At 36.5% G+C, this 27,466-nt stretch overlaps 1 protein-coding gene across 1 annotated transcript; it reads right to left on the bottom strand.

Moving 5' to 3' along the window:
• Positions 1–2,282: 2,282 nt before the first annotated feature.
• Positions 2,283–5,348, bottom strand: LOC139897675 (TORTIFOLIA1-like protein 5). The gene is made up of 4 exons (XM_071880369.1): positions 4,414–5,348; positions 4,149–4,263; positions 2,887–3,392; positions 2,283–2,790 (listed from the first exon to the last, which is right to left on the bottom strand). The coding sequence occupies exons 1-4, from the start codon at positions 5,236–5,238 to the stop codon at positions 2,368–2,370; spliced, it is 1,869 nt and encodes a 622-aa protein (XP_071736470.1). The 5' UTR covers positions 5,239–5,348; the 3' UTR covers positions 2,283–2,367.
• Positions 5,349–27,466: the final 22,118 nt, after the last annotated feature.

The raw sequence follows: 27,466 nt of genomic DNA, 5'->3' as shown, positions 1-27,466 counted from the left end.
GCTTAGACGTTGTTGCTTCTGCTGTTATACTTGCTGTCTTGGTGTATTAGACTTGCTGTGTTAGACTTCCGCTGCACTACTTAGAGATGTCTCAATCATGGAACTTTTATTTTGCATTCGTAGCTTACGTTATTTTCAAACAATGGTTTTGTAACGACCTTTGGGTCACGTACTTATGTTTATGCTTCTATTCATAGGAAGCACGTTATCTTTTGTAAAACGCTATATTTTTCATGAATGCTAAACTGTTTTTCAAACAGCATATAGTGTTTGACCTTGTAATGATCCTGTTGTTGGTGATCCGTACACGATGGTTTTGTACGGGGCATCACACCGCCTCTGCTCAAAAAAACCAAATATTAAGCACATATTAGCTACGTTTTGAAAAACCCGATTACTTCTGATTAATCCTCGATTACTCCTTTCTAAGAAGAAGTCCATTCTGATTTTTCAAAATTCGTTTAATTAATCGGTCAACGTCAATTAATGAGTCATAATCAAATTTGTTAATCAAAGTCGGTCAAAATCAAATTTGGTCAATAATTTAACCTAAATTTAGACTAAAATTTAGAGTTTTGAACAAAATGAATGATTTTACACAATTGTGTTAAAGTTTATCTTAAGATTTATAGTTTTCTCTATATTTGAACATATAATTTTAAAATTTAGTGTTTAAATGTATAAAAAGTACAATGTGATTAATCCCTGAATTGTCAATTACTCCTTTAAAAATCCTGATCAATTACTCCCCGAATAGCGAGTTGTGCAACCTTTCCTATTTGTATATAGGTATTACTTAATAAGTACCATAAATAACTAGGAGGATAAATCATTACTTGTTATTATATGTTAATTTGTTAATAAATAACCACGATATAAGAAGGCACTTTTGACAAATTTTCTACAAACGCAAAACTCAACTCTTTCGTATCTAAATTAGTTGAATATTCAAATGTTCCCAAAAATAACATTAACATATATAGCGTATAAATGAATGAAACTTTATTCAATCAACTTGATACGTCCAACTCAATAAGCAATTTGGTAGTGTAAATGATCACCGAAAAATGGTGTAGAAAACTGTATATAATCAACATGACATGTCCGACTCAATAAGCAATTACAGCACACGTAAGTAAATAAGGGTTCAAAGTTTCATTTCCCCTTTGTACATTGTGACGATGACAATCGGAAGAAGAACCCCAGAAACAATATAAGCTTAACTTCGTAAACACCTAAATCATGTACACAGTAACCGAATGCCGTGTATATGTAGAAAACGAAAGGTGAACTCTGTACATAGAGTATCTCAATGGCCATGAGTGATTATACGGCATACGATTTACAGCCTTTTACAATATTTGGCATCATAAAGTAGTCGAGAAGTAATGCTAGTTCCCTCTCGTCCTGTTGTGTGTTGATGACCCATGGTAAATAAAATGATCTTCAGCATATTATAGACGTATTCTGCAACGATGATTAATAGTTAAGTACGTTCAACTATAAAATTGATTATGCACAATCAATAAGTGTTTTAATCTACCTAAAATCCATAATATTAAAAGAGGAGTGATCCGTACACAATCATTTTAGCCATACATAGCCAAAACATGCTTAATGATGTTGTACAGTACAACACTTTAAAGCATGTTTAGTTGTGTATGGCTAAAAATTAGTTTTGTACAAATCATTATCATCACCTGAATTAAATTAAAATGGAAATATAGGAAGTGGTAAAAGATATGCTAGTTGAAAAGTGTTGTTTTTCCCTTTAAGAATGGTCAAAAGAGGTCTTTATCAACTACTGGCTCTCTGGTCCCAGGCCAAGGGTAAATATAGAAAAAGAAAGTAACTATAGGCAATATTTTTTTTACTAGTAGATAACTGGAGGTGTTAAAATCGGCAGGTTTGGGTTATGGAAAGGGTCTAAAAGGGTAATTTTGTAATGGGTTGGCACAAAGAAAATTTTTAGCTATATCGGTCAAGAAAATTTAGAATATTGTAAGCAATAAATTTTCGCATCGAGCAACTTTAGACCAGTTTGACCCATTTCCAATTCAGCTAAATCTTTGACACAAAACACTTTTTAGCTAAAAGGATAAAAAAAAAAAAAATTAGTAGATTGTAACCAATAAATTTTGGCATCGAGTAACTTTCTACCAGTTTGACCCATTTCCAATTTAGTTCCCAAAACACTTTTTAGCTAAAACAATCAAGAAAATTTCAAAGGTTGTTAGCAATAAATATACACATTCAGCAACTTTCGACAAGTTTGACCCTTTTCCAAATTTTCTAAATTTTTGACCTTCAGTTTGACCCATATATGATTAAATATAACCAGAATCAGCCAAATGTTTATACCTGCATTTATATTCGCTGCTGTACGCAATTGGCCATAGAGCCCCCGTCAAATCTATCAAAGTTACGATTTGTACCTTCTGCAGCTTTTTTATTTCGAGCAATCAATAACGGCTCTAAACTTCTCCCTGGGCTTCCAAACCCACCTCTTAAAGCTGTAGGGCTACCAAGCTTACTTACAGCAGGATTATAGTCTTTTGGTAATTGGTGGGTCCCACGAAAAGGAGACCTCGGGCTAGAAAATGATGACGATTCTGCTCTCCACCAATATTTAGGACTTAAAAATTCAGTACTCATGCAACAAGCGTCCGTGTTTGGAACTCTTCCCATTGATATTGCCAAATCGTATGATATTTCATCTAATGCCTTCTCTAGTCCGTTTACTCGCGTCTCCAAAGAATTCATTCCACTACGCGAATTTCCAATGAAATTCTGAAACAGTGAAAATAAAAGGTTACAGTTGAATAAAAATAATATCTCGTGATAAAACGCATTACAAGAAAGGTATCATGTCAAATTTCAACAAACCTGTAAAAGATTTAAGAGATTCGACTGCTGAGTTTCAATCTGAACAAGCTGTTTTTGAATGCGAGAAATATCCTGAATCTCTTTTTGGTTTGCATAACCATATTCAGTTGAGTTGTCAATTTTCTTCATATCCAATTCACAATCATCAATAAAAGGAACCACACGAGAACCAAATTTGGTTTTACCAGAGATGACTCTTTTTTCAGTTTCAATGATGACGTTTTTGTTAGCTTCCACTGTGGTAAGGGATCGCTTTTCATCATTCGTAAACTTTTCTTTACAATCTACCTCTACAGATACAGGTTTGGGTACAGGAACGTTAACTTTTGAACCGATTTCTTTGTCAAAATCCACCTTTCTAGCAATAGAAGCATTATGTTTCTTGTAGTTATTCTGTGGAGGGCTTCTACTTGGCGTTGTAGTTGGGGACGAACGTTGAATCAAAGAATGCTCAGTGCTATTTGTAACTTTTTCCTTTAGTGAAGCTTCCATAATGGTAACAGGTACTATAAATAGAAATGATTTTGGTGATGATTAGGGCTTACATTAAATAGGTTAAACTATGAAATATGCTATACATAAGTATAATAATACTATAAATTATGGATTTTGATAAACGTAGCCCCCTAAGGGCTACGTTTAAGCTTATGTGATACATAAATTATGGATTTTTAAGTTTACAAACTTTGTTGAATTAATTACAGAGTATAAATATTCTTTTTCTAGTATCAACTTTCCTTATATAATTTTTGTATTAATATTATTCATGACAGCCTGACAGGGTTGAGTTATAAATACCGAATTAAAGTATATTTGGTATGCTTAAAACGTAGCCCTGAGGGCTACGTTTATCATTTTCCATAAATTATATGGAGAAATAAATATAACAAATACCAATTGGCAAGCAACCAAGAAAGTGACCAAACATTAACAAACAAGGAATAAATCATGCCATCCATGTAATCATCAAGAATTGCTACCACTCATCATTATCCAAATACTCTATAAACTCCCTAATCATAAGAAAACAAAGCCTTCCAACTTTAATTATTGTAATTAGGGACACAATTAGCCAACTTCCCTTCCAGCTCAAGGTATGAATAATCATTAGTTTAGCTCACCTAAAACAGTTGAAAGATAACCAACTACAATAACTCTACACCTATATCTTAACCAAACAATATAAACATAATACGTATACGTATGGAGTAATACAAACGCGTCACAAAAGTTTTACAAACTTTAAACAACTTTTCACTAACCTTTTAAAGCTGACTTGCATTTCAATTGAGGTGACGCAGGAACTTCATCTACATTCCCCGGAACATCCTTCCATAACCCTAACGTCCGATTCATCGATTCTCGAACTACCTTCACCTGTTACCGTCATCAATTGAAGCTGACTATAATTTAGAATTCTATACCTTATAAAATCCAATACAATTTCAATAAATGACTAATTTGCAGACTCTGTACTCGAAATTATATGGACTAAAGATTTAAAACAATATGAATGTAACAATATACCTTATCGAATCTTTTATTCTCTAAAGAAGAAAGACACGAAGACCTAAAGTCAATCAACTGATCCTTCTCAGTAACAGCTAACCGTCCCAACGCCTCAACTGCCGCCTTCCTTGCCGCCCAATCATCACTACTCAAAAACTCAACCAAACACGGAATTAAAGAATTTAAAAAACTCCGGTTTAAACCGGTACCACCGGCTCCAGCAATGCTTCCAATAACAGACAACAAAGCCGGTTTAGCTTTAAAACCATCAGATTTTAACATTTTCAAAACCCTAGGTAGCAACTTCTGCAATTGCACCGGTTCAGGATCCGGCGAAGCTTCAATCGCAGCGGATAAACATAACGCCGATCCGATCTGCGAGTTCTGATCCTGTTCCGTCATGACCGCTTCAACTAACGGTTTCGATAACGATGAAAACGACGGTGTCGTAATCTCCGATGCAATTGACGTCACAGCTCCGACACACGCCGTCCGTACGGCGGAGTCAGGATCCCGTAGGCGTCGAACAACGGCGGCGAGCATTTTAGAAACGTGCGGAGACAAAGCGTCACCGTGAGTCACAGACAAAACGCCTAAAATACGTACACATTGCCGCCGTACCGGAGATTTATCAGATGACGACGTTGAACTGACGTACGTGAGAAACGGAGCGAATGTATCATCAGTGAGATTAAAAACGATTGACTCGAGCTCTTTGGTAGCGACGGCGAGAGTGTCTCGGTCGGAAAGTTTGTTCAGGCAGGTGATCACACGGTGTTTGAGATCTTGTTGAGGTTGTGGTGGTGATTGTGGTGGTAAGGAGACTCGTTTTGATAGAGACATTGTGTTGGAATACGGCCGCGTAAGAGAGTAGCGCCGCAGTGGTGTGGTGGTTGAGACGGTGGCGGTTGAGGGTAAAGTTGTAATTTTAGTAATTGTTGTTGTATGAAACTGGAAGTACACGAAATTTGTTGCTTATAAACGGAGAGAGAGCGAGAGAAGAGAACGTGGGGGAGAGACAGGGAGTGGATAAATAATTAAATTAATTTTTTAAATCATATATATATCCGCTCAATAATTTAAAGAATATAATATATTATTCACCCGTGAATTTACGGGTTTAGTTAAAAACCATAGATTGCTATTTGTTGCTACTTGGTTAAAAATATTAATAGTAAAATTAACATTATAGCACAACATATACCAACAAATAGATTTTTTAGAAGCTAAGTCATTAACAGCAAAAAGAAGCCCAAATTGAACGTACATAAAAACGATTTCAGCCTGCAAGGAACAAGCCAAACCCACCCTGATAAGTACATATACAAATTTTTAAAAGCACCTAAACAATAATAGAGCCCTTAATATTGATTCGATTACTCCTGCTTTAGCAATTACAATATGAAACTCCTAGGATTTACTTTCCAATCTTCAAAAGATGTCGACCATTCCCTTTTGCGGTTGAATATCCAAAGATGTGATAACGCTTTCGTTGACACTATTATATATTCTTTGAATACATCTCCTATTTCACCCGAATTATGAACCACCTTGTTTCGTTATTCCACATTGACCGTAGTAGCACGTATCTAGCTGCTAGACATGCAATATTACTAACCCCATCTGGCACAACATTAGGCATTCCCCACCAATTACTAAAGCTTATCCATAGTGGAACCATATTGCAACATGATGTAATTAAATGTTCACTGTCTTCTATCTCACGATTTCAAAACGAACACAAATCAGAAGGAACACACACCCCCTTTTATAATATTTGAGAAGGTGGGTAACTTATTAGGCATTAGCCTCGAAATGAAAACATTTATTTTCTTCGGTAGACACGAAAGCCATTTGAAAGAGCGATTAGGAGGGGCATTGACAATCAGAGTATCATCTATAATATTTGAGAGTTCACTTACAGTATAGACACCTTTTTGACTTAACCTCCATTTCCATCCATCCGAAGCTGATGTTGCGATATGATCCATGTCTTTCAATGACCCTTCTAGTGCCTTTAGTTCATTTAAAGATCACCCATGGATTTCAGCTCGTTATTCCCATCTCCCTGATAGTCCCACCGAGCCATTTGTTACGCGATCAACAACCTTGACCTATTTGCTTGCTACCAACGCAAAAAGCCTTGGTACTGATATTATGGTAGTGGTCATGAATTCATAGAGGCTTGAGATTGTTTAATGTCAAAATGGATGGTTAGATTAAGGGGCAATGAAGTGTAATTATTCACTCTAATGGTTATTATTGTATTTAAGAAAGATACTGAATTTTGTGCATCAAAAAATGTTCCTGAAAGTGTCACTAAATGTGTGCATCAGAAACAGCTACTAAAAGTTAACTTAACACTTATGCATTTTCAGAATTTACATCATAATCAGAATCAGTCAACCTCAGTCCCTGAACTTCAGAATCAGAAAAGTTGGCTGCCTTCGTTTTCAAATGTAGTGCGCGGCGCGTAAAAGTAGCTGACAACAACCTTCGTTATTTTAAGGGTTTTAAGGGAGTGTTTTGGTCTTTTCACTTTAAGGTCGGGTTTTATGCCTCAAAACTGATCCTAATCTCATTCTTATCCTCTTTTCCACCAACCAAACCTTAGAGAGAGGGAAGGATTTCTAGAGAGAGGAAGCTTGGGTTGGTGATGAAGATGGTGATTTTTGCCCAAATTGGAAGCGGGTTTTGGTTCTCCTTGATGTTTCTTGTTACTAGCTCAATTATGGAGTTGAGGTAAACCCTAGATTCGATTTAATTACTTTGATTTTGATTTTAGGTTAGGGTTTGTGCTAGTTAGGGTTATAAACCCCATTTCTTGTGAAATTTGGGGGGTTTTGAGTACTGTTAGTGTAAGTGAACCCGATTATTGTGAGTTTAGAGTTTGATGACGAATTTGAAAGTATTTGTAGTGACCCGAACTTTTTCATGTTTATATATATATTAAATGAAATTGTTATTTACATGATTACGTGTTTCCAACATGTTAAGCAATCAAACTTGTTAAGACTTGATTAATTGAAATAGGTTTCATATAGACAATTGACCACCCAAGTTGACCGATGATTCACGAACGTTAAAACTTGTAAAAACTATATGATGACATATATATGGATACATATATAGTTAACACGATATTATGATAAGTAAACATATCATTAAGTATATTAACAATGAACTACGTATGTAAAAACAAGACTACTAACTTAATGATTTTGAAACGAGACATATATGTAACGATTATCGTTGTAACGACATTTAATGTATATATATCATATTAAGAGATATTCATACATCATAATATCATGATAATATAATAATTTAAAATCTCATTTGATATTATAAACATTGGATTAATAACATTTAACAAGGTCGTTAACCTAAAGGTTTCAAAACAACACTTACATGTAACGACTAACGATGACTTAACGACTCAGTTAAAATGTATATACATGTAGTGTTTTAATATGTATTCACACACTTTTGAAAGACTTCAAGACACTTATCAAAATACTTCTACTTAACAAAAATGCTTACAATTACATCCTCGTTCAGTTTCATCAACAATTCTACTCGTATGCACCCGTATTCGTACTCGTACAATACACAGCTTTTAGATGTATGTACTATTGGTATATACACTCCAATGATCAGCTCTTAGCAGCCCATGTGAGTCACCTAACACATGTGGGAACCATCATTTGTTAACTAGCATGAAATATCTCATAAAATTACAAAAATATGAGTAATCATTCATGTCTTATTTACATGAAAACAAAATTACATATCCTTTATATCTAATCCATATACCAACGACCAAAACACCTACAAACACTTTTATTCTTCAATTTTATTCATCTAATTGATCTCTCTCAAGTTCTATCTTCAAGTTCTAAGTGTTCTTCATAAATTCCAAAAGTTCTAGTTTCATAAAATCAAGAATACTTCCAAGATTGCAAGTTTACTTCCAAGTTTTCTAAATCCATTCCAAGTAGTCATCCAAGATCAAGAAACCTTTGTTACTTACAGTAGGTTATCTTTCTAATACAAGGTAATAATCATATTTAAACTTTAATTCAATTTCTATAACTATAACAATCTTATTTCGAGTGGAAATCTTACTTGAAATTATTTTCGTGTCATGATTCTGCTTCAAGAACTTTCAAGCCATCCAAGGATCCTTTGAAGCTAGATCCATTTTTCTTATTTCCAGTAGGTTTATCCAAGGAACTTGAGGTAGTAATGATGTTCATAACATCATTCAATTCATACATAAAAAGCTGTCTTATTCAACGTTATAAACTTGTAATCACTAGAACATAGTTTAGTTAATTCTAAACTTGTTCCCAAATAAAGTTAATCCTTCTAACTAGACTTTTAAAATCAACTAAACACATGTTCTATATCTATATGATATGCTAACTTAATGATTTAAAACCCGAAAACACGATAAACACCATAAAACTGGATATACGCCGTCGTAGTAAAACCGGGGGCTGTTTTGGTTGGGATAATTAAAAGCTAAGAAGAACTTTGATTTAAAAGCTATACTTCTGGGAAAATGATTTTTCTTATGAACATGAAACCATATCCAAAAATCATGGTTAAACTCAAAGTGAAAGTATGTTTTTCAAAACAGTCATCAAGATGTCGTTCTTTCGACGGAAATGACTACCTCTTTCAAAAACGACTTGTAACTTGTATTTCCAACTATAAACCTATACCTTTTCTGTTTAGTTTCATAAAGTCAAGTTCAATACGAAACCATGGCCGCTTAAATCACTCAAAACGGATTAGAAACGAAGAAATGGCGAGCAAAACAAAATTGGTAAAAACTACTCATTTTAGCTACGTGAAAATTGGTAACAAATCTATTCCAACTATAACTTAATCAACTTGTATTGTATATTATGTAATCTTGATATACCATAGACACGTATACAATGTTTCGACCTATCATGTCGACACATCTATATATATTTCGGAACAACAATAGACACTCTATATGTGAATGTTGGAGTTAGCTATACAGGGTTGAGGTTGATTCCAAAATATATATAGTTTGAGTTGTGATCAATACTGAGATATGTATACACTGGGTCATGGATTGATTCAAGATAATATATATCGATTTATTTCTGTACATCTAACTGTGGACAACTAGTTGTAGGTTACTAACGAGGACAGCCGACTTAATAAATTTAAAACATAAAAATGTATTAAAAGTGTTGTAAATATATTTTGAACATACTTTGATATATATGTACATATTTGTTATAGGTTCGTGAATCGACCAGTGGCCAAGTCTTTCTTCCCGACGAAGTAAAAAATCTGTGAAAGTGAGTTATAGTCCCACTTTTAAAATCTAATATTTTTGGGATGAGAATACATGCAGGTTTTATAAATGATTTACAAAATAGACACAAGTACGTGAAACTACATTCTATAGTTGAATTATCGAAATCGAATATGCCCCTTTTTATTAAGTCTGGTAATCTAAGAATTAGGGAACAGACAACCTAATTGACGCGAATCCTAAAGATAGATCTATTGGGCCTAACAAACCCCATCCAAAGTACCGGATGCTTTAGTACTTAGAAATTTATATCATATCCGAAGGGTGTCCCGGAATGACGGGGATATTCTTATATATGCATCTTGTTAATGTCGGTTACCAGGTGTTCACCATATGAATGATTTTTATCTCTATGTATGGGATGTGTATTGAAATATGAAATCTTGTGGTCTATTGTTACGATTTGATATATATAGGTTAAACCTATAACTCACCAACATTTTTGTTGACGTTTAAAGCATGTTTATTATCAGGTGAATACTAAGAGCTTCCACTGTTGCATACTAAAATAAGGACAAGATTTGGAGTCCATGTTTGTATGATATTGTGTAAAAACTACATTCAAGAAACTGATTTCGATGTAACATATTTGTATTGTAAACCATTATGTAATGGTCGTGTGTAAACAGGATATTTTAGATTATCATTATTTGATAATCTACATAAAGCTTTTTAAACCTTTATTTATGAAATAAAGGTTATGGTTTGTTTTAAAAATGAATGCAGTCTTTGAAAAACGTCTCATATAGAGGTCAAAACCTCGCAACGAAATCAATTAATATGGAACGTTTTTAATCAATAAGAACGGGACATTTCAGTTGGTATCAGGGCGTTGGTCATAGAGAACCAGAAATTTGCATTAGTGTGTCTTATCGAGTTTGTTAGGATGCATTAGTGAGTCTGGACTTCGACCGTGTTTTCTTTAAAAATGATTGCTTAACATTTTTGTTGGAAATTATATATTATTAACATGTATATATTATGTGATATATTAATCTCTTAACATGTTTGATATTGTGTGATAGATGTCTACCTCTAGCACAAATCCCATTGACTCACCTAATAATAACGAAGAGTCGAATATATATTGGACTGATTCACAAGTTCCCGAAGAAGAACCGGAAGAAGAATCAGAACCGAAAGAGGAGGAACTGGAGGAGGAAATAGAACCGGTGGGGGAAATAATAAAACGGTTAAGTAAAAGAAAATCCTCAACCAACCGACCAAGGTTAATTATGGTCAATGGTGTTTCCGCCAAGGAAGCAAAATATTGGGAGGATTACCAATTCTCCGATGAATTGGATTCCGACGAGAATTTCGATGATGTTATAGAAATTACCCTAACTGAATTTAAAAAGGCAAAAGAAAATAATAAGGGAAAGGGCATAAAAATAGAGAAATCTAATTCCAACCCCGATGAACTTTATATGTATCGTCAACCTCCGAAGCCCTTAAGTTGTAACAATGACCCGGGAACCTCTAAACCACCAGGTTTTTCTAAACCGTTGTGGAAAACGATAGCTCGTATTAGGGGAACATCATATATCCCTAGAAACTTGGCAAAACGAACCAAAACCGAAGAAGAAGAAACGAGCGAGTCGGAATAAGATAGTTGTATTCGTGTGGTGTAATATATGTAATATAGTGTGCTTATGCTTTATGATATATGTGAAAATTGCTTGTATTAATAAGTATTTTTTTTTATGAATCTAACTCTTGTCTATTTTACAGTATAAAAACACAAAATGGATAGACAACCCAATATTTTAAGAGACCTACCCGGAGACATGATTGATGAAATCTTGTCTAGAGTCGGTCAGAATTCTTCGGCACAACTATTTACGGCGAAATCAGTTTGTAAGACATTCGAAGAACGTTCCAAGAATGTATTGGTTTATAAGAGACTTTCGTTTGAAAGATGGGGGATATCACATTGGGAAACCCATAAGTTACGATGTGTTTACTTTGACGCATATATTGCGGGGAACCCAAATGCTATTTTACGCAACGGGTTAAGAAATTATTTTGACTCAATGTATCCGAATATAGGACTTCATGATTTAGAAAAAGCGGCTAACATGCAACATAAAGAAGCATGCTATGCTTACGGGTTAGTAATGTTCGCTTCTCACCAAAGTGAGAACAAGAACATCGGGCTACAACTATTAAACAAAACATTCTCACAAGTGACGGAGTTGGTAATTGGGGTAAGAAATGAGGTTTTTAGATTGTTAAGGGACTGTTGGATATTACGTAACCCCCGTCCCTTTGACGACGTTACAACACGCTGTCTTATCAACGGCCATAACGGCTATGTTCCACAAGACCAAGGATGGGAAGTAGTCCTAGTAAAACCAGAATGCATGACTTGTTTCTGGACGTATGAATTACGTGTCTTTATTGCCTTTACTGAACGACTTGTGCACTAGCTAGAATTATCTTCACAACTATCTTGTATCAAAGTTATTGTGTGCTATATTTCATGCTATATGTAAAATAAGCGGTATTGTAAGTTTGTAAAATATTGTGTAAAAGTTTGAACGCGAAATATTATTATAATCAGTTTTTCATATAGAATTGTAGTAGTTGAATTGTATATTAGCTACTAAGTATGAACTTAACGGGTAGGTACTACCCGAATTTAAACTTATAAAATGCTAATATGAAGAAAAAGCTTTTATAAATGAGTTCATATTATGCTACAAGATACTCTTGACTACTCTTAATATTCTGTATGATTAACTTGTTTCATTTGACTATTTGAAGGAAATGGCACCGAGTACTCGACAAACCTTGAATATGAGCGAAGAGGAATTTCGTGCCTTTCTTGCTTCAAACATAGCCGCAGTACAGGCTGCGCTACATACCAACAATAACCTTGGATCTAGCAGTACAGTAAATCGTGTAGGATGCACCTACAAAGAATTCACTGCCTGCAAACCTTTGGAATTTGATGGAACCGAAGGACCGATCGGATTGAAACGGTGGACCAAGAAGGTCGAATCGGTGTTTGCCATAAGTAAGTGTACTGAAGAGGACAAAGTGAAGTACGCTACGCATACCTTCATAGGTTCTGCGTTAACATGGTGGAATACCTATCTAGAGCAAGTGGGACAAGATGATGCGTACGCACTACCGTGGTCAGCATTCAAGCACTTGATGAACGAGAAGTACTGTCCTACAACCGAGGTCAATAAGCTCAAGACAGAACTTAGAGGGTTACGGACCCAAGGATTTGATATTACCACGTACGAAAGACGATTCACAGAATTGTGCCTATTGTGTCCGGGAGCGTTCGAAGATGAGGAAGAGAAGATCGACGCGTTTGTGAAAGGATTACCGAAAAGAATCCAAGAAGATATAAGTTCACACGAGCCCGCCTCCATACAACAGGCATGTAGAATGGCTCACAAACTAGTGAACCAGATTGAGGAAAGAATTAAAGAACAGGCGGCTGAAGAGGCCAATGTGAAGCAAGTCAAAAGAAAGTGGGAGGAAAACGGTGATAAGAATCACCAATACAACAACAACAGCAATTACAACAATAATCGCAACAACTATCCCAACAATCGCAACATCAATCGCAACTATAACAAACGGCCCAACAACAACAACAACAATAGCAGCAACTACAACAATCATCCCAACAACAATAATAACCGCAACAACAACAACAATCAGAAGCAGCTATGCCAACAGTGTGAAAAGTATCACTCGGGGTTCTGCACCAAATTTTGCAACAAGTGTAAAAGAAATGGTCATAGCGCGGCGAAGTGTGAGGTCTACGGACCAGGGGTTAACAGAACAAAAGGAACAAATGGTGTCGGAACGAGTAATGGCGGAGCAAGTAGTGTCGGAGCAAGTTATGCCAATGTAGTTTGTTATAAATGTGGAAAATCGGGCCACATTATTAGAAATTGCCCAAACCAGGAGAACACGAATGGACAAGGCTGCGGAAGAGTTTTCAATATTAATGCAGCAGAGGCACAGGAAGACCCGGAGCTTGTTACGGGTACGTTTCTTATTGACAATAAATCTGCTTACGTTTTATTTGATTCGGGTGCGGATAGAAGCTATATGAGTAGAGATTTTTGTGCTAAATTAAGTTGTCCATTGACGCCGTTGGATAGTAAATTTTTACTCGAATTAGCAAACGGTAAATTAATTTCAGCAGATAATATATGCCGGAATCGAGAAATTAAACTGGGTAGCGAAATATTTAAGATTGATTTGATACCAGTAGAGTTAGGGAGTTTTGATGTAATAGTTGGCATGGACTGGCTGAAGAAGGTGAAAGCAGAGATCGTATGTTATAAAAATGCAATTCGCATTGTACGAGAAGAAGGAGAACCCTTAATGGTGTACGGAGAAAAGGGCAACACGAAGCTACATCTTATTAGTAATTTGAAGGCACAAAAACTAATAAGAAAAGGTTGCTATGCTGTTCTAGCACACGTCGAGAAAGTACAAACTGAAGAAAAGAGCATCAATGATGTTCCCGTCGCAAAAGAATTTCCCGATGTATTTCCGAAAGAATTACCGGGACTACCTCCACATCGATCTGTTGAATTTCAAATAGATCTTGTACCAGGAGCTGCACCAATAGCTCGTGCTCCTTATAGACTCGCACCCAGCGAGATGAAAGAACTGCATAACCAACTGCAAGAACTATTAGAACGTGGTTTCATTCGACCAAGCACATCACCATGGGGAGCTCCTGTTTTGTTTGTCAAGAAGAAAGATGGTACATTTAGGTTGTGTATTGACTACAGAGAGTTGAACAAACTTACCATCAAAAACCGTTATCCACTGCCGAGAATTGACGACTTATTTGATCAACTACAAGGCTCGTCGGTTTATTCGAAGATCGATTTACGTTCTGGATATCATCAAATGCGAGTAAAGGAGGATGATATTCCAAAAACTGCTTTTAGGACGCGTTATGGTCATTACGAGTTTATGGTTATGCCGTTTGGATTGACTAACGCACCAGCTGTGTTCATGGACCTTATGAACCGAGTGTGTGGGCCATATCTTGACAAGTTTGTTATTGTTTTCATCGATGACATACTTATTTACTCAAAGAATGATCAAGAGCATGAAGAACATTTGAGAAAAATGCTAGAAGTATTGAGGAAAGAAAAACTGTACGCTAAGTTTTCAAAGTGTGCATTTTGGTTAGAAGAAGTTCAATTCCTCGGTCATATAGTGAACAAAGAAGGTATCCAGGTGGACCCGGCAAAGATCGAAACCATTGAAAAGTGGGAAACCCCAAAAAATCCGAAGCATATACGTCAATTTTTAGGATTGGCTGGTTACTACAGAAGATTCATCCAAGATTTCTCCAAAATAGCAAAACCCTTGACTGCATTAACGCATAAAGGGAAGAAATTTGAATGGAAGGATGAACAAGAGAAGGCGTTTCAATTATTAAAGAAAAAGCTAACTACGGCACCTATATTGTCATTGCCTGAAGGGAATGATGATTTTGTGATTTATTGTGACGCATCAAAGCAAGGTCTCGGTTGTGTATTAATGCAACGGACGAAGGTGATTGCTTATGCATCTAGACAATTGAAGATTCACGAGCAAAATTATACGACGCATGATTTGGAATTAGGCGTGGTTGTTTTTGCATTAAAGACTTGGAGGCACTACTTATATGGGGTCAAAAGTATTATATATACCGACCACAAAAGTCTTCAACACATATTTAATCAGAAACAACTGAATATGAGGCAGCGTAGGTGGATTGAATTGTTGAATGATTATGACTTTGAGATTCGTTACCACCCGGGGAAGGCAAATGTGGTAGCCGACGCCTTGAGCAGAAAGGACAGAGAACCCATTCGAGTAAAATCTATGAATATAATGATTCACACTAACCTTACTACTCAAATAAAGGAGGCGCAACAAGGAGTTTTAAATGAGGGAAATTTAAAGGATGAAATACCCAAAGGATCGGAGAAGCATCTTAATATTCGGGAAGACGGAACCCGGTATAGGGCTGAAAGAATTTGGGTACCAAAATTTGGAGATATGAGAGAAATGGTACTTAGAGAAGCTCATAAAACCAGATACTCAATACATCCTGGAACGGGGAAGATGTACAAGGATCTTAAGAAACATTTTTGGTGGCCAGGTATGAAAGCCGATATTGCTAAATATGTAGGAGAATGTTTGACGTGTTCTAAGGTCAAAGCTGAACATCAGAAACCATCAGGTCTACTACAACAACCTGAAATCCCGGAATGGAAATGGGAAAACATTACCATGGATTTCATTACTAAATTGCCAAGGACTGCAAGTGGTTATGATACTATTTGTGTAATAGTTGATTGTCTCACCAAGTCAGCACACTTCTTGCCAATAAGAGAAGATGACAAGATGGAGAAGTTAGCACGACTGTATTTGAAGGAAGTCATCTCCAAACATGGAATACCAATCTCTATTATCTCTGATAGGGATGGTAAATTTATTTCAAGATTCTGGCAGACATTACAGCAAGCATTGGGAACTCGTCTAGACATGAGTACTGCCTATCATCCATAAACTGATGGGCAGAGCGAAAGGACGATACAAATACTTGAAGACATGCTACGAGCTTGTGTTATTGATTTCGGAAATAGTTGGGATCAACATCTACCGTTAGCAGAATTTTCCTACAACAACAGCTACCATTCAAGCATTGAGATGGCACCATTTGAAGCACTTTATGGTAGAAAGTGCCGGTCTCCGATTTGTTGGAGTGAAGTGGGGGATAGACAGATTACGGGTCTGGAGATATACAAGAAACTACCGAGAAAATCATCCAAATTCAACAAATATTGAAAACCGACCAGAGTCGACAAAAGAGCTACGCGGACAGTAAAAGAAAAGATATAGAGTTTGAAATTGGAGAAATGGTCATGCTTAAGGTTTCACCTTGGAAAGGCGTTGTTCGATTTGGTAAACGGGTGAAACTAAATCCAAGGTACATTGGACCATTCAAGATTATAGATCGTGTCGGACCAGTAGCTTACCAACTGGAGCTACCTCAACAACTCGCGGCTGTACATAACACTTTCCACGTCTCAAATTTGAAAAAATGTTTTGCTAAAGAAGATCTCACTATTCCGTTGGACGAAATCCAAATCAATGAAAAACTTCAGTTCATTGAAGAACCCGTCGAAATAATGGATCGTGAGATTAAGATACTTAAACAAAATAAGATACCGATTGTTAAGGTTCGATGGAATGCTCGTAGAGGACCCGAGTTCACCTGGGAGCGTGAAGATCAGATGAAGAAGAAATACACGCATTTATTTCCAGAAGATACGTCAACACCTCCAACTGCTTAAAATTTCGGGACGAAATTTATTTAACGGGTAGGTACTGTAGTGACCCGAACTTTTTCATGTTTATATATATATTAAATGAAATTGTTATTTACATGATTATGTGTTTCCAACATGTTAAGCAATCAAACTTGTTAAGACTTGATTAATTGAAATAGGTTTCATATAGACAATTGACCACCCAAGTTGACCGGTGATTCACGAACGTTAAAACTTGTAAAAACTATATGATGACATATATATGGATACATATATAGTTAACATGATATTATGATAAGTAAACATATCATTAAGTATATTAACAATGTACTACATATGTAAAACCAAGACTACTAACTTAATGATTTTGAAACGAGACATATATGTAACGATTATCGTTGTAACGACATTTAATGTATATATATCATATTAAGAGATATTCATACATCATAATATCATGATAATATAATAATTTAAAATCTCATTTGATATTATAAACATTGGGTTAATAACATTTAACAAGATCGTTAACCTAAAGGTTTCAAAACAACACTTACATGTAACGACTAACGATGACTTAACGACTCAGTTAAAATGTATATACATGTAGTGTTTTAATATGTATTTATACACTTTTGAAAGACTTCAAGACACTTATCAAAATACTTCTACTTAACAAAAATGCTTACAATTACATCCTCATTCAGTTTCATCAACAATTCTACTCGTATGCACCCGTATTCGTACTCGTACAATACCCAGCTTTTAGATGTATGTACTATTGGTATATACACTCCAATGATCAGCTCTTAGCAGCCCATGTGAGTCACCTAACACATGTGAGAACCATCATTTGGCAACTAGCATAAAATATCTCATAAAATTACAAAAATATGAGTAATCATTCATGACTTATTTACATGAAAACAAAATTACATATCCTTTATATCTAATCCATACACCAACGACCAAAAACACCTACAAACACTTTCATTCTTCAATTTTTTTCATCTAATTGATCTCTCTCAAGTTCTATCTTCAAGTTCTAAGTGTTCTTCATAAATTCCAAAAGTTCTAGTTTCATAAAATCAAGAATACTTCCAAGATTGCAAGTTTACTTCCAAGTTTTCTAAATCCATTCCAAGTAATCATCCAAGATCAAGAAACCTTTGTTACTTACAGTAGTTTATCTTTCTAATACAAGGTAATAATCATATTTAAACTTTAATTCAATTTCTATAACTATAACAATCTTATTTCGAGTGGAAATCTTACTTGAAATTATTTTCGTGTCATGATTCTGCTTCAAGAACTTTCAAGCCATCCAAGGATCCTTTGAAGCTAGATCTATTTTTCTCATTTCCAGTAGGTTTATCCAAGGAACTTGAGGTAGTAATGATGTTCATAACATCATTCGATTCATACATAAAAAGCTGTCTTATTCAACGTTATAAACTTGTAATCACTAGAACATAGTTTAGTTAATTCTAAACTTGCTCGCAAATAAAGTTAATCCTTCTAACTAGACTTTTAAAATCAACTAAACACATGTCTATATCTATATGATATGCTAACTTAATGATTTAAAACCCGGAAACACGATAAACACCATAAAACTGGATATACGCCGTCGTAGTAAAACCGGGGGCTGTTTTGGTTGGGATAATTAAAAGCAAAGAAGAACTTTGATTTAAAAGCTATACTTCTGGGAAAAATATTTTTCTTATGAACATAAAACCATATCCAAAAATCATGGTTAAACTCAAAGTGAAAGTATGTTTTTCAAAACAGTCATCAAGATATCGTTCTTTCGACGGAAATAAACCTATACCTTTTCTGTTTAGTTTCATAAAGTCAAGTTCAATACGAAACCGTGGCCACTTAAATCACTCAAAACGTATTAGAAACGAAGAAATGGCGAGCAAAACAAAATTGGTAAAAACTACTCATTTTAGCTACGTGAAAATTGGTAACAAATCTATTCCAACCATAACTTAATCAACTTGTATTGTATATTATGTAATCTTGAGATACCATAGACACGTATACAATGTTTCGACCTATCATGTCGACACATCTATATATATTTCGGAACAACCATAGACACTCTATATGTGAATGTTGAAGTTAGCTATACAGGGTTGAGGTTGATTCCAAAATATATATAGTTTGAGTTGTGATCAATACTGAGATATGTATACACTGGGTCGTGGATTGATTCAAGATAATATATATCAATTTATTTCTGTACATCTAACTGTGGACAACTAGTTGTAGGTTACTAACGAGGACAACTGACTTAATAAATTTAAAACATAAAAATGTATTAAAAGTGTTGTAAATAAATTTTGAACATACTTTGATATATATGTACATATTTTTTATAGGTTCGTGAATCGACCAGTGGCCAAGTCTTACTTCCCGACGAAGTAAAAAATCTGTGAAAGTGAGTTATAGTCCCACTTTTAAAATCTAATATTTTTGGGATGAGAATACATGCAGGTTTTATAAATGATTTACAAAATAGACACAAGTACGTGAAACTACATTCTATGGTTGAATTATCGAAATCGAATACGCCCCTTTTTATTAAGTCTGGTAATCTAAGAATTAGGGAACAGACACCCTAATTGACGCGAATCCTAAAGATAGATCTATTGGGCCTAACAAACCCCATCCAAAGTACCGGATGCTTTAGTACTTCGAAATTTATATCATATTCGAAGGGTGTCCCGGAATGATGGGGATATTCTTATATAATCATCTTGTTAATGTCGGTTACCAGGTGTTCACCATATGAATGATTTTTATCTCTATGTATGGGATGTGTATTGAAATATGAAATCCTATGGTCTATTGTTATGATTTGATATATATAGGTTAAACCTATAACTCACCAATATTTTTGTTGACGTTTAAAGCATGTTTATTCTCAGGTGAATACTAAGAGCTTCCGCTGTTGCATACTAAAATAAGGACAAGATTTGGAGTCCATGTTTGTATGATATTGTGTAAAAACTGCATTCAAGAAACTGATTTCGATGTAACATATTTGTATTGTAAACCATTATGTAATGGTCGTGTGTAAACAAGATATTTTAGATTATCATTATTTGATAATCTACGTAAAGCTTTTTAAACCTTTATTTATGAAATAAAGGTTATGGTTTGTTTTAAAAATGAATGCAGTCTTTGAAAAACGTCTCATATAGAGGTCAAAACCTCGCAACGAAATCAATTAATATAGAACGTTTTTAATCAATAAGAACGGGACATTTCAGTATTTGTCATGGGTTGGGTGTTAAGACACTAGGTTGTAAGTGTATTGGTGATTTTGATGTTCTTAATAACAAGTTTGCTAGTCAAAATGGGTGTTGACTTTGATTTAGTGTCAAACTAAGATTTAAGTCAAGTTTTGGTGAATCAAGAATGTAAATACTTGGTTTAGGTGTAAATTGGTGTTTTGGAAATAAAATCACTAGTCGTTAGTGATTATGGGCATTTTTTTGGGACTTGTGTCAAAATGGGTAAAGTGAATTGGGTCAAATTTGATGATGACACTAGTTTTGGTCAAATGGAGGTTTAAACACTTGTGTTAAGTGTTAAATGGAGTTTTTGGATGTAATCACTCATGAGAAGTGATTTTTAGTCAAAGTGGTGTTTTTAACATAAGTCAAATGTTGTCAAGTGCAATATGGGTTAATATTGCACATGTTGTAGTTTTGGTGTAAATGGCGTTTGAAATGATCACTACCTAAGTAGTAATCTAGTGTTGGGACCTAGGTTGGCCTTGTTAGTGTAAAGTATAATTTGGGATTAATTGCACTTTGTAGCGTGGGTTTGAATTACCACCTGAAGTGGTAATTGGTTTGTTTCCATTAGGTGTTAAATGGGCAGGTTTTGGCGAGCAAGGTGTGATCCCTTAGCTAAGGGATGATTGTGTCGGGTTCTCTTTTAGAGAATGGCTATTTATGTGTATATTGTACCTATATGTGATATAGGTGGTTACTTGCTTAGATTTGAGGACGGAGATCATGTTATACATGACTTGTGTGGGCATTCCAAGGCGAGTGAAATAATTATACGTGTATGTATATGGTGTATTTATTTGTGTGCTATGGTATGAACTACGAGGCCGGTAGTGCCATAGCATGTACGAGTGTGCTATGATTGTAACGACCCTGGATTTTCCAACGTTTATTTATTAATAATTGTTATTATTAATACGTGTGATAAAACGAATGTATGTTATTACATTTACATGTTGCCATGATTGCCTGAACTTGACTTTAATTGCCCGAAACGTCTTTGTGACACTCGGAACTTTCACGAATAATATTTTTAGATATTATTTACATTCATGATTAGTTTTATTAATCATTTTAAGTAACTATGGTGATTAGTTAGTTACTTGGGCTTCTAATTGGATTAACTTGTTAATTACATACATACTTGGGCTTTTATTTGAACTTGGGCCTTTACTAGTGTTATTGGACTTTAGAAGCCCACCCTACATTATTAATGGACTTAGTTAGCCCATGTCATTCACTTGTAAGTATCATTTAGTGAGGAACTAGCTAGTTAAAAGACTTGGAATATAGTTGGCACTTAATCCCCATGTAAACCATCCTTTTAACCAACTTTTGAAGCTTTGCATACTAGTGACCAAAGAACCAAGCCTTCCCTCTTTTTTTCTCAGCTGGCCGTGACTTTTGATGGTACACAAAGGGATTCAAAACTTTTTTTTACATTACTTGTTCACTTGCATTTTCTCTCATTCAAACACACACACATACTTGCAACTCTTTTTCCTCTCTTTTCTCTCTAAACTTTGTAAGTAACTTGAGTTCTTCTTCTTTCTTTTTTCTTGATAAAACCAAAATCTAACACCTCTTTATCACCATCATCTTTTGTTACTTGATTATTGTTTACTTACTTGTAATTGTTAGTTGTAGTTGCTTACTTTGTTGTTGTTGTTCTTTACTAGTTACAAGATCAAACTTACTAGTTTGATTCTTCATTCATCTTGTGTTTACAAGAACATTTAAGAACATAAACTTACTAGTTTATGTTCTACTTTTAAAGTTTTAAAGACTTAAGTTCATGTGTTGTGAAAACATACTTGTAAGTCATGTTAGTAAACTTTAAAGTTTACTTTCTTAAAGATCAAACTTTGGTTTGAATCTTTAAAGTATGAAATCCATGAACTCATTTACTTGTTTATTTAGTGTTACTTGCACTTTAATTTTATGATTTTGGTTGTTGTTGGTCAAGTACTACAAGTTAGTCTTGATCTCATTAATCTTGAACTAAAAGTTAACTTTGAAAGTTCAAGAACACACAAATAAGTTTTCTTTAAATATAACCTTGTATACTTATGCTTGATCTAGACTTTTGAGTCTTGGATCTTCAAGATCTAACTAAGAACTATGTTCTACATTTTAAGATCTTGATTAGTTAGTTTACTTTCAAGTTTATAGTTCTACATTACTTTCATATTTCATGTATATGTTAAAACTAAGACTTTGATGTAACTTTGGTTCATCAAAACACTTACAACTCTTAAGTGAAGTTGTGCTACATGTCTTAGACTTGCACAAGGGTTATGATGGTCAAAACTTGGTAAATATGATGTAAACACATCAATGAGTTGTACACTTGAAGCTATATGCATCAAGGATGAGAACCATGATGAACATCAAACACCAAGACCACCGGAACCCACTATTTTTCTGTTTACTATTCTCTGCCTACTGTTCTGCTGTTTCTGTAACATACCAGTAGACCTGGGCTGTTGTGATTATGATTTTAAAATAGCTCTGTTCGAGTAGATAACTTTTCATATAGGACTCGTCTTAATCCGAGTTACGGTTTAGGATTTATGGCCCTCCGATCGTCACTATGTCCTTTTAACGTTGTGCAGAAATTTCTGACCTACTCGCACTTAGACCGTCGCCCCAGTCAAACAAAGAAAAGTTTGCTTCTATAAATTTTACCACACTTAAAGGACTCATATACGGAGCTATGGCCACTGGTATCACCTTAATTCAGTAAGGGTAGAGGCCGTGGTGACTAACTGAAATCAGCCTTTGTTTTAAACTACTTTCATAAACGAAACCTACTTTACGCCTTTTGTTTGAAGATGAATGATGATGACCCTTAAGATCTTATTTACATACTTTTAAACCTATTAAGACGATTTACTGACTTAGTACTATTTGACTTAGGTTGAGGACTTTCGGACCGATTACTTGCACACCTTTTCCCGACTTGACTTTTACCGCTACTTTATCATTGTGAGTTATAGCATTCCCTTTTTACTTTAACTTATTTTGGTAACTGAGAATACATGCAGATTTTATGTTTTACATACTAGGCACGAGTACTTAAACTTATATATGTGTGGGTTATACAACGGCATAAACATTCCCTTTAGCTCGGTAACGTTTAATCATTGGTTTTTGAACCATGAACGCGAATCTTAGATATGGATCCATAGGGTTTAACATCCCCACTCGGGCTAGTAGCGCTAGCAATTAACGAGTGTTTAATACTTCGTAGACATATGCACTTGCCAAGTGTACTTTCAGGGGGTATAAACGTTAAGTTAGTTACCAAGTGCCCACGGTTAACATATACTTTATCATACTGTTTTGAAACGCTCTTTGTAGCACTGAAATTTCGTGGCCTACCTTACTTACTATTATACTTAAACTATAGCTCACCAACCTTTGTGTTGAAATTTTTAAGCATGTTTTTCTCAGGTGCTTGAGGTTAGCTTCCGCTGTGTACTAGTCGTGCTGTAGACACCCGCTGCTTAGAGTTGTTATCGCATGAACTACTTTATTTTGCATTCAAACATTGTACTTTTGAACTATGACTTGTAACGACCGTTGTGGTCACATACACTTATTATTTGCTTCAACTTAGTGAAGCATGCTTTTGGATTGTAAAACATTCGATGTTGGTTTAGACATCACTTTATTGATGAATGCAAACTCTTTTTGAAAACGCATATAGTACTTAACCTTGTAATGATCCCGTTGTTGATGATTCGTACACGATGGTTTTGTATGGGGCATCACATTTGGTATCAGAGCATTGGTTGTAGGGAATTAGGTTGCATTAGTGAGTCTAAGACCGACCCGAGTAGGATTCACTAATAGGACTAATCTACAACTTGCTAGTTTACTTGTTTCCGCTAAACTTACTGCATGCTGCTGCTTACTTTTACTGCTATATGCCGTATGCTACTACATGATTTCACTACTGTATGATATCACTTGCTTTCGATTGCATGTTACTTCCGTACGATTTGTTATTATTGCCATGCTACTTATTGTTATACACGATTTAAACTGTTGGCCTAATACGTGCTTGCTTTATGACTTACTGACATGGAAAATTTATTTTTCCTTGTTCAGATGTCGGATGTACCACCTGCTAGCATTTTTGGCAGTTTAGACTCTTCAGCTACCCCACCTACCACCGTTGCCGATCCACCGATCCCGATACGCGCGAGTGACCCCGGCGCTTCATCTTCCGGGACTAGCAGCCAGCCGCCTGCACCAGTGGCTACTTCTGATGGACACGTGGACCCTACGGAGATTCCAGCTCCGTCTGCTCCCGGATCCTCGGAGTCACAGCCCCGCATCGGTGGTGTTGTGATCCCCGCGGAGTTCGGGGAAGGGCCATTCCTTAACCATATGCGCATGCCGTGCCGACGCGCTCCATATGGATGTTTAGTGCCGATTCCGCCATTCAGACACAGAGAGATGTTGGCCGCCTTCGGACTGCCAGATCAGTCACCTGTGTCACCACCACATGATTCGGATGACTCATCATCCGCCGATTCTTCATCAGATGATTCTTCATCAGACTCCAGTGACGACGAGGACCCTGCTGATATACCTATACAGGCACCCTCCACCCTGCCGAAGAAGCGGTACCGTCCTGATGGCACCGTTATTCCAGGGGTGAATGGAGGTCGTGCTTTCACTGACGCTTTTGGTCGGCGTCGGAGGGTTACTGCCCGTAAGCGGCTTGTGCCGTACCCTGCCGACCCACTCATACGTAAGGCACCTCGTTACGTGCTGACTATTTCTGGAGCCGGGACATCTGCACCCCGCTTCGTGCGGTCTGCACCACCCACTCCACCAGCATCACCCGCTCCACCTGCACCATCCGCACCACCAGCACCGCCCGCCCCACCAGCTCCCACTGTCGAGGAATTGACAAGGGAGGTAGGAATCCTCCGAGCTCGGGTTACTGAGCTCGAGGAGCAGTTGGCTCAGGTTTTAGACATCCTACACCCACCTTCACCGTAGGACCTTTTGTATTAGATTTCATGATGTAATCTAGTTGTAATTTCATATTTCACTTATGTATTGTACGAATCTATCATGATGTATGAAACTTATTATTAATGAATGGAAACTTTGTGATGTTACTTTTTGCACAAGTGTTCTATTTACGTTACTGTATGGTGTTTTGCGGTACTTGTATCAACTTGCGTTACTTAATTAACATGTGTTGTGCTGTTTACATGTTGGTTGTTATATACTATATTATTGTATATTGAATGCTGGATTTTGACTTGAGTCAAAATGTTTGTATAGAACACCATGGCTAACGGTCGATCCACACCTACTGCTGCTCAAATTGAAGAGATGATCCAAGAACGTGTAGCCGCAGCCCTAGCAGAAAGAAACCTCCAAGCTCCACCGCCACCACCACCGGTTATCCCACCCGTTCGAAATGGGTGTACTTACAAGGAATTCCAGAGCTGCAAACCACATAACTTCAGTGGAACCGAGGGACCGGTTGGTCTCACCAGATGGTTTGAGAAACTTGAATCAGTATTCCAAGTTAGCAACTGTTCGGAGGACAGCAAAACCAAATTTGCTTCTTGCACGCTATCTGACGGCGCGCTCACGTGGTGGAACACAATGGCACAGGCACAAGGCATTGATGAGGCGTATGCTACGCCATGGGAGGAATTTAAAGCGGCTATGATTGATGAGTATTGTCCAAGAACCGAAATCCAAAAGATGGAAATGGAATTCATGCAGTTAAAGGCCGTTGGGAACGACCTTGATGGTTACAACAGGAGATTTTTGGAACTAGCCCTGATGTGTCCGACAATGGTCACCCCAGAATTCAAGCGAATGGAGAGATACTTCTGGGGACTCCCTAAGAGCATTAAGGGAAACGTCACCTCGTCCAAACCACCGAATGTTACCCAAGCGATGCGCATGGCGCATACTTTGATGAATCAAATAACCATCGATGAACCGGAGAAAACTAAGACTGAAGCGGGTACTAGTGAGAAGCGCAAATGGGATAACCACAACAACAACAACTGGGGAAGAAACTATGAACAGAACCCGGCGAAACGACATGAGGGTTTCAGAGGAAACAACAACGGTGGAAACCTCAACCCCAACAACAACACCAACTCCAACCCGAACTACAAAGGAACCTTACCACAATGCAAGCGGTGCTACAAGCACCATACTGGATATTGCAATGTTGTCTGTGAGAAGTGTCAACGGGCTGGGCATATCGGGAAAGACTGCAAGGTCACCACTTTGAATGGGAAGCCGAACCCCACAGGGCCGAGGAAGTGTTACGAATGCGGGCAAACGGGCCATTTCAGAAATGCGTGCCCAAACAAGCAAAAAGACGGCGGACCACCCTGTGGTAGAGCTTTTAATGTTAATGCAAGGGATGCACGGGAAAACACCGACTTGGTGACAGGTATATTCAAAATCAACAATCTTTTAGCTTATGTCTTGTTTGATACGGGTGCGGATAGAAGTTATGTATGTAGACATTTTTGCGATAAGATTAATTGGTCATTAGTCCCGTTAAAAGAGAGTATGATTGTCGAAGTCGCCAACGGTAAACTTGAAAAGGTTGACCATGTTAGTCGTGGAGCTATTATCAACATAGCTGGTGCAGATTTCGAAATCGATTTGATACCTATCAAACTAGGAAGTTTTGACGTGATCGTCGGTATGGATTGGTTGAGCAAGATAAGGGCCGATATTATTTGTGGAAACAAAGCACTTCGCTTACCACAAGGAGATGGCGAACCACTGGTTATCTATGGAGAGAGATATACCTCGAAGTTGAACCTCATTAGTTGCGTGAAAGCGCAAAAGATTATGAAGAAGGGACGTTTTGCTGTCCTAGCACATGTGAAAGCGGTAGAAACTGAGGTGAAGAGCGTGAACGACGTTCGAATTGTGAACGAATTTTCCAATGTCTTCCAAGAGGAATTGCCTGGATTGCCACCGCAAAGAGCAGTAGAGATTCAGATTGATTTAGTGCCAGGAGCTGCACCTGTAGCTCGCGCACCTTATAGACTCGCACCTTCCGAGATGCAAGA

The sequence above is a fragment of the Rutidosis leptorrhynchoides genome, chromosome 3 (assembly GCF_046630445.1).
Source record: "Rutidosis leptorrhynchoides isolate AG116_Rl617_1_P2 chromosome 3, CSIRO_AGI_Rlap_v1, whole genome shotgun sequence".
In the NCBI taxonomy this organism is placed as follows: domain Eukaryota; kingdom Viridiplantae; phylum Streptophyta; class Magnoliopsida; order Asterales; family Asteraceae; genus Rutidosis; species Rutidosis leptorrhynchoides.
The sequence above is the reverse complement of the archived record's forward strand: the minus strand, read 5'-3'. Positions and strand labels throughout refer to the sequence as shown.